Source organism: Harpia harpyja, chromosome 3, assembly GCF_026419915.1.
Source record: "Harpia harpyja isolate bHarHar1 chromosome 3, bHarHar1 primary haplotype, whole genome shotgun sequence".
Classification (NCBI taxonomy): domain Eukaryota; kingdom Metazoa; phylum Chordata; class Aves; order Accipitriformes; family Accipitridae; genus Harpia; species Harpia harpyja.
In genome coordinates, this window is record NC_068942.1 from 59,911,893 (window position 1) to 59,920,954 (window position 9,062).

The 9,062-nt window shown below is 41.6% G+C and overlaps 1 protein-coding gene across 23 annotated transcripts in view; it reads right to left on the reverse strand.

Annotated features, from left to right (window-relative positions):
- The window catches only part of CEP128 (centrosomal protein 128), a 150,290-nt gene extending 142,877 nt beyond the window's left edge, over positions 1-7,413 (reverse strand). For 5 of the 23 annotated variants that reach the window (XR_008234530.1, XR_008234536.1, XR_008234535.1 and 2 more), the window contains exons 1-3: positions 6,672-7,049; positions 1,617-1,777; positions 98-184 (exon numbers count right to left, since the gene is read on the reverse strand). Coding sequence is in view for 14 of the 23 variants with exons in the window: in XM_052782913.1 (XP_052638873.1) it covers positions 98-184; positions 1,617-1,763 (234 nt within the window). In the remaining 9 variants the exon portion in view is untranslated. Of the gene's footprint in view, positions 1-97; positions 185-1,616; positions 1,778-5,343; positions 5,807-6,671; positions 7,051-7,337 lie in introns of those variants that run through there. The other 18 variants (XR_008234534.1, XR_008234533.1, XR_008234531.1 and 15 more) reach the window with 13 other exon arrangements.
- Between the last annotated feature and the right edge of the window lie 1,649 nt (positions 7,414-9,062).

Sequence of the window (9,062 nt, forward strand, 5' to 3'; positions counted from 1 at the left end):
CTCTTGATATAGTTTGTCCATTACTACAAAGTTTCCACCTATGAATGCTATTAGCAGAAAAGATTCAAGAAGTTAAGATAAACTGAAAGTTGCTCACAGTTGCTATTGCTTCAGTTTGTTCCTTGTTGTATTCTCTGTATTGTCCTAGCAAATGGTCAACATGTCTTAGATTTCTGTTGGTATCCTTAAAAAAAAAAAAGTTTGAGGAAGAAAAGTCAAAACAGAAACCTCCTCTGATCAAACATTACTGTTGTCTTCATTATTCTTGGTTTATAAGAGTAAATTGAAAACACAAGTGCTTTTTAAAGGGTCTAAGTATTCAAAATTCTATTCAAATAACCAGAACCTGAAGATGTACAGAGCAGCTAAAGTGAACAAAAAAAACCCAAAACAACAAACAAAAAAAACCCCAAACCACACTATCATTTACAGTACAACAGTAAGGCCTTGGCTTCAAATAAAAAGTTTTGTAAGTTTCAGCCACTCTGTAGAAAAACCTTTTTAATCCAAAGATCTTAACATTACCTGCCTGTAAAACAGAATTAAGTTAACTGAGAAATAACAAATTTTTGAAGATCAACACAATAGATAAGGTTTCTGCAGAAGGTCTCTGCATGAGCACTCTGACCAGATGAAGAGCTGGATCAGATGGCAGATCTGCTGAAAAGCAGTCCACAAAAAGCAATTAGCTTAAAATCAGAATTTCAAAAGAGCAGCTAGAAAGAGGTTAGACAGAAACAGGACAATACCAAAGAGTCCTTTTAAAAAATAGTCAGATTACATTCTTATTAAGTCATCTCTTTTCTAACTTGATGATTATTTTCCAGTAAAGAAGTTTTGAAGTTTAAATTCAGCATTCTATATAGACTTTTCTCTTCTCACATATTAAAAAGAAAAAAAAATATTGCCAGACAAACAATACTTCAACACAAGTGATAATACATAAGCCCACCCACTCTAGGTATTCAGAACTGTCAGCTAGAGAAGAATGGCAATAAATTGTGTCAAGACAGCTAAATGTCTCCTCCCACTTGCAAAACAGATTCAGAGATTTCCCCTGCTGCCTCCACCGAAGCAGCAGGAATTAGATGAATACTTCTTCCTGCTCAGGTATGGATCTCTTACAAGTTTACAAATACTGCTTCTCACTGTGCTGTTCCACATGTAGAAAATATTTGAATTGTAAGCTCTATCATGAGGGAATTGACTGCCTACATTTTTACTTCATCAGGAATTGGGAAATTTTACACAGTACAAGACAACAAAGATGGGGCTGGAACCTTCTGCTACAAAATTTAACATCTCTTGTGAGAATCTGACAAAGTTTATTTGGCATTATTCAGTTTGCTAACTTTATAAACAGTATTACCAAACATTTAATTGTTTCTAACAACATTCTATTACTGTCTGAAATAACAGCTGTATAAAAGTGTAACAAGCCACATACTTTCAGCTCAAGGCAATATGATCAACTTCCCAAAACCTTTTTGATTTGCACAGAAAGCAATATTTCCCATCAGTACAGTATTTTCCACAACTTCAGAAATGAAAATTTGACCCTATGTTTCAGAAATACAGACTGTATAAATACTTTAAAACCATATTTTGTAAACAACCTGTAAAGTGCTTGCTAAAGTATGGATCTTCTCTGTGACTTCTTCAGCACCATAGTTCCGAGCTCTGTTGTAGGTTGCTCTCAAAGGTGGCCGCCTTCCTATTCGACCCCTAAGAAAGTTGTCTGAATCACTGGATGAATCTGCCATTAGTATCTTGAAACCTAGGCAGGAAGACCAGAAAAAGTAATGAATGTTAAATCCTGATTGTGACTGAACAGTCTCTGATTTGCACAACACTCCTAGAGCAATTTAATAGCCTCAGACTACATTTACTTTAGCCTTTCTGGTTCAGGTCAGCAGGATGTACTTTTGAAGCAGATCTTCCAGCTGCTCCTCAGTTATTATGTTTGTTCACACCATGAAGCAGTGCCAAGATTCAAGAGGCAGAGCCCATTAGGAGAGAACTAAATCAAAAGATGCACTCTCACTACTTCTAAGTGTTCAGTACCCAGGATAAGACCATAGCCCAAAGCAAATTCTCCCCCCAAAACATACAGTGGAGACATCAAGGCTTTATCAATTGTTCTGGTCTGCAGAACCATTCCCCTTTACCTCGCACTACTTGCTAAGCTATATTCAGATTGGTCAGGGCCAATTAAGACAAATAACGCCAAGTAACTGACTGTCTGAAGCAAGTCTAAAAACCAGTATCTTAATGACTTAAGGAGAATTGGAGATATTATGGAAGAAAGCAAATGCAGTGTCTTAAAAAGAAGGGAAGGAAAGAAAACTGTGGCCAAGAAGTTATAGATGAATCAACTTAATTTAAATATGTGGAAAAAATTAAAATAGACTATTTTAAGTTTCCAACAAAAGATCTGTTCTCACAAAAAAAAAACCCACATCCATTGACATCCATTGATGTCAAATCAATCGATTTGGTAATGAGTAACTAAATTTGTTAAACAGGGAAGAAGCAGTACAGGTCACTTTTTTTTTTTTTTAAAACCTTGGACACACGACATTCACAAAAGTAAGCTAAATAAACATGAACTAAATTAAGCTTTCCTAAAATGGAAGAGGGTGATTATCAGAACACATAGAGCAGTTAACAGAAATTAAGTGGCAAATTGGAGAGAGGCATCAAGTGAGAACCTGGAGTGAATCCACTATATATTTTCGTTAAATGACCTGATAATGTAATATAATCTGTTTATTAAGTTTGCAGCTGACACTAGTTGTCTGACTGGACAAATACAGCAAGGAAAACAGAAGTCAGTAGGTGAAAGAGAAAAAAAAAAGGCTATTCAAGAGCTTCAGTATTTCAAGTTGAATGTGCATCAACAATGTCATGTTCTGAGAAGAAAAAGTTAACACCATACGAGATGTAAAAATAAGGGTAATTTTGTAAATTGGGAAATATTTCTTTTATCCAATGTTAATCCGAAGTAACCCAGATTACTATGTTGATGCTGGGGCAATTGACTTGACTAAAATTCAAAAATTACTTGAAGCAGAAGAAATACAGCTTGTGAGGAAAGAATGGGGATTGCTGAGGCTTAAGAATGGAGAGGTAGAGGAGGGTAAATAGGATAGCAATCATCAGAGACAGGAAAAGAAACTATTAAAAGCTACAGACAGCTATGACCAGTATGATAAAGTCACATAGTAACTGATTAAAATCACAGCCTTCAAAAGGTAGGTTAGATAGAAATTTTTTCTTAAACTATTACACACTACAGCAGTTTGCCTAAAGGTCACAGAATCACCATCACAAGATCTGTGTTAACAGCATCTGTTGGGAGAGGCAGTCTGAGCCTACTTTGGGGAAGAGGAAATAGACTGGCAAACTCTCGAACTCTCTTTGGTCCTGTAGTCAACACAAAAAAAAGCCACCATAAAAGTGTCATTCTTCTAGTCATTAAAGCCGAAGTTTCCCAAAGAAATCATAGATGAGATTCAATTCTTATATTGTATTTTATATAGAGGCAACTTGATGTTTTTCCAGAGCCTTATATTTCATTTTTAAAAGGTTGTAAATTTGTGTCCCCCAGACTTTTCAAACATGAAAGGAGAGTAAATCAACGTACTCAGTCTATTCCTTACATTTTCTGAAGTGATGAATTTATCTCACCTTCCCCTCCCCTTATCTCACTGAAACACATTTTTACTGCCAGTATCAGAATTCAGTATTCCAGTGCCTCTCACTCTGATCAGCTGAAGTGAAGTCTAAATGAGGCTGAGAAAGCATAAACACTGAGCACTGGGAAACAGGAAATACAGGATATTTTCAAAGACAGAGAAAAATAAAGAAACAAAACACCAGTATAAGTAACAACATGGAATAATATTCATTTTTAACATAATTCAGTACAAAAAACCCCAAACAACTTTGTCCTGCACATTACTACATCAAGCTGTATTTTCCCCTTGACCTTTACTAGAACCTCATATAGACATCAGCAAGATCCATATTCCAGCACACAGACCACAGGTATCACTGATAAACATGAAATGAGACTCCTCTCAAGCAAGTTTGGCATCAGCTGTTCTAGAGTAATTTTGAATTCCTTCTATAACTGCAGTGCCAGTTCTCTGGGCTAAAACTTCTCTTTCTGATCTTACCAAGCATGACAAGCAGCACAATGCCTCAAAACCCAATAAGCAACTGATTCAGTGATCAATTTCCTCCAAGCTTAACAAAGGTTTTCAGTTTCAGCATTTTGTGAAAATATCTTTAAGACACCAAGTAAAGGGGAGACCCTATTAATAGCCACACTAAGAATTAAGCACAAGATCAACCTTATTAGAAACTCAACCCTGAGACATTAATCCACAGGAATCTAGTCCTCATCTACTCATGGATCTACGTGCCAGCATATTTTGTCTGACTGTAATCATTCTTACAGTCACAACACATTCAATTTTAATGATCATAGCAAATGGCTGATGGTCTATATCTGTCATATATTACCTCAACTACAAAGTCATAGTAAACGTTGTTTTGGCAATTTAGATTCTTCAGAACTCCATTCACAGTTTCACAGGAAGAAAATTGTCTTTTTCTCCCAAACTGAGCAGAAAAGCCTATGTTGGATTTACTCTGTATGTAGAATACTGCACAGAAATACCCCACAAGAGCTAGAAAACTAACCTTACATTATGCAATTCATATAGCTTGTCTGCGAGTCAAACAGCTCCTAGTGAAAGACTAGGCTTAACTCTTAATTCCATCATGTCATATTTCTTTCTAGAAGCTAAAAGCCCCAAAATAACAACATCACTTACAACATTATCAGTTTCACATTAGTGAAAGAGGACTTTTTAAGGATACCCGAGTAGACAGAGAAATTAAGAACAATGAGACATGTAAGAACATTCAAATGATAGAAAGTGTTTTAACTCATTTCCTGATGAAAAGGCATAAGCCAGCATAATTCAAAAGGTTAGTTATTGCATCTCAGCTGATGGGAACTAAATTCTTAAAAATTTCTCAGACTCTTTTGAGAGTGGGCCTCTGAATATGGCCCTACAGGTACCTCTAGTTAGACAAGTATGGCAACTTGTAATGTCAGAAAAAGAGATAGGCACTGATAGAAATAAATGAAAAACAGCAGTTGACTTATCTGCTGAAAACATCGTTCTGAGAAGCATCTCAAACATAAGAGCCCCAACTACTGAAAAGCTACGACACTGGAGAAAACAAAAGGGAAATGAAGATTTACAGCAGAAAAGATTAATGGGCTTGTTTTCAGCTGTCCAAAAATAAACTCATTAAGATACTTACTGTCCAAAGCACTGAAGAAAGGCTAGTAAACAAGGTAAACAGAAAAGTAAATGCTAAACACAGGAGGACATTTTGTCTGAAGAAAACTTTCTATTTATGGTTAAGTAGCATTCCTTTTTGTTCTCATGAGCAACCTAAGAGGAACTTTAAGTCTTTTAAGTTGAAGAAGTTTTGTTTCATACAAAGCAACATCCTCATTTTTAAAGGAATTACAGAAGTTTCATTTCAGATTTAAAAAAAAAAATCATAAAGTACAAATTTGTACAAATATTCTGTATGTACACTTGCCTATTTAAACCAAAAAAAGCCTATTATCACTTTTTCCAAAAACCTAGACTGATTTCAGCACATGAGCATACAACCTACTTGACAGTGAGAATCATTTGTCTTTTACTGGTTTTTAGTCTACCCAAACAGATTATAACCTTTCTTGCACTGAGGAAAAACATCCATACTCAGTATTTTCCTTCCCTGTAGAAAACAGGGCATGTCAGTTACACTGAGGACTCTCTTGTTAAGAGATCTGCAGGATAAAGCAAACATAAAGTACAGCTGCCAATCTCAACAACAAGTTCTCCAGCTCATGTAAACAAAAGATAAACTAAGTATACACAAACTGATTACTTCTCAGGTATTTTTATTTGTTTAGCTCCATGAGGACTATTCTATCACTAGGTAACTAACTTAGTGCTTGCCCTGGTTTTGTCTGGGATAGAGTTAATTTTCTTTCTAGTAGCTAGTATACTGTTATGTTTTAGATTTAGTATGACGGTAATATTGATAACACACTGATGTTTTTAGTATAAACACTATTTAGCAATAATCAAGTCAAGGATTTTTCAGCTTCTCATGCCCAGCCAGCAAGAAAGCTGGAGGGGCACAAGAAGTTGGGAGGGGACACAGCCAGGACAGCTGATCCAAACTGGCCAAAGGAATATTCCATACCATGTGTCATCATACCGAGTATATAAACTGGAGGGAGCTGGGGACTAACTGGGCATCGGTCAGTGAGTGGTGAGTAATTGCACAGTGTGTCACTTGTTTTGTATATCCCAAGCATTTTATTATTACTGTCATGTTATTGTTATTATTATTATTTTCTTCCTTTCTGTCCTATTAAACTGTCTTTATCTCAACCCACGAGTTTTTTCTTTTTTCCGATTCTCTCCCCCATCCCACCAGGGGGGTAGCAAGTGAGCAGCTGGGTGGTGCTTAGTTGCTGGCTGGGGTTAAACCACGACAGCATTCTAAAGGCATGTTTGAAGCCCTATAGTTAAGACTGAGCATGACAAAAAATTCAATAGCTGTTCCAGAAATGGACATCACACCTGAAAGGCCCTTCCTGCAGCGCTTCTAATTGAGCCAGGAGAAGTTTCCAAAAAGCCAGGAAGGTGATCCAACATGGTGACATTTCACCATCATGCTTTCAGGCACCAGTACCACACTTTACCGCCAACTTACGACACCACGTTCCCAGCACTCTCAGCACCACGGCACAGAAAACGGTTCCTTCACACTGTTCGCAGCAAGTAAGCTCGACTAACGCCCTCTGCAAATCCTCCTCCGGCCGTGCACGTATCGAACTTTACTAACACCTGACCTCATCTCTGAGAGCCTCCGGGCCTCCTGGATCTTCTGCCCCGGACAGGATCGCGAAAGCCCCAGGGGTAGCGGGACAACCCCAGAACGGCGCCGGGCACGCCGACGGCCGGGCCTCCGCCAGGCCCGCCGGCTGCCGCCGCGGTCCCTCAGTAACGCCGCGGCCGCGCGGCCCGGCGCCGCTCACCTCGGCGCCCGCCCTCCCGCGGCGCTCCGCCAGCCCCGAGCGGCAGCGCAGCCCCCTCCCGCACGCCGCTCTGGCCGCAGCCCCCGGCTCTGCCCTCCCCGCGCCCCCAGCCCTCACGGCACAGCAGCTGCGGGAGGACGCCCCACCGCCCCGAAGCGAAGCCGACCCCTTCCCCGCGCACGCCCGACAACCCCACACGCCTCCTCACCTCGCCGCTATGGCAACTTGAACTAGCCGCCCTGCCGCCGGCTGCCAGAGCCGCCTTCCGGGCGCCAGCCCCGCCCGCCCCGCCCGCGCAAGGCTCTGTGGGACAGGCAGTCCACGGGCGGCAGACCTGCCGTGAGAGAGAAAGCGTGGAGGACCACAACTCCCAAGAGGCTTTGCGGCGGAGAGGCCGAGCGGGCCGAGGCGCGCGCGCCCGCAGGAGCGGTAACGGAAGGCCAGGCCCCGCCCTGCGCGGAAGCCGTTGGTTCTTCAGAGGCTGCGGCCGCGGGGCGGGGGAGGCGGCTGCCGGCAGTCGCTCACGTACGCTGGTGTTTATAAAAGTTATTAAAAGGTGAACCTTTACAAAATACACGTTGGCGTTTACAAACACTACAGCTAAATAAACATAAAGAGCAGAAGCTGTTGCCCTGGCAAGGCAGGTGTGTATATTCTGCTCATGAGGAGAGTGGGCACCTGGCTGATCCGCTGGGAAAAGGAGTGCGTGAGCCATGTAGAACAGTTGTTTCTTACAAGGGAGACATCTCCATTCCTATCACTTGACTTGTTGAACGATCACAGGAAACATCGCCTGGGCCTCTGAAACGTGGGCAGAACTTGCAGTAGTCCTAAAATCACTGGAATATTTGGCTACGGAATATTTGGCTGCAGATCACCTGTAGGTGAGCACTCAAGCCCAAGGTAAACACAGTGGGTTGGTTTTTTAATACAGATATGTCTGTATTGCCTCTGGAATCCATTCCAGGGAGTGACCATTGGCCTTTGAGCACAGTAATAAAGCATGGCTGACAATCCATACTGCCTACCTTCGTTCCTGTCTGGCAGGACTGTTTCATTTACTCACCCACAAGTCTAATGCAGCAGGCGTGCTTGCATGCCATATGATTACAACACACTTCAGGAGCGAGCCAGGCCCCCACACTGGCAGCATCCACCAACAGCCCAGGAAATGGCAGCTGGCTGCTGCTGCTGTGTCTTTGATCTGTGGTCATGCTCAAGAGGCATTATCCTCATCTGAGCTGAAGGCAGGTGAGATAGATACAGAACAGGAATGTGACAATATAATTTACCTCACTGTGAGCTGAAGCATTAGTGAATAATTAGCGAAGAAGTAAGTCTTCCCGGGCTTCCAATGCACGACCATTGCTCTGGCCTTTCCTCTGCAACCTGCAGCACGGTCGGGTTGTGCTGGCAGGTCTAAATGCAGGGTCAGGGCTTCTGCTCAGTCTCGTCTCACAAGGCTGCTTATGGTGGTCTCTGGGAGACAGGCCCTGAACCATTCTGAGCTCTCTGAGGGATTTCCTCTCCTCCCAGTTCTGCACCCAGCAGTGGGCTTGCTCTCCCATAGACTCCCAGAATTCATCCATGAGCAGATTTCTTTTCCTGCCCTGGTAGCTTCATTCAGGCCATCACAGAGGGGATGAAGGGGTAAGGAGGGTGTCCTGGATGTGGCTGGTGCACATATGATAAGTGTATTTGCATCTATGCTGAGTGTGAGCACATCTGGCTTGCTATCAACACAATGTTCCAGTGGAAGCTGATGCCAACACCTGAGACTGACAAACCAGGCACAAACACTGGTCCTAAAGATCATGCTAACCATGCATATATCAATTGTGAAGTAGCTAAACATTGCTATCTATGTGTATATTGGTCTAATGTTGTAAGAGAAGGAAGCAGATGCTTCCAGTGCTTCAGACAGCTGGTTTTG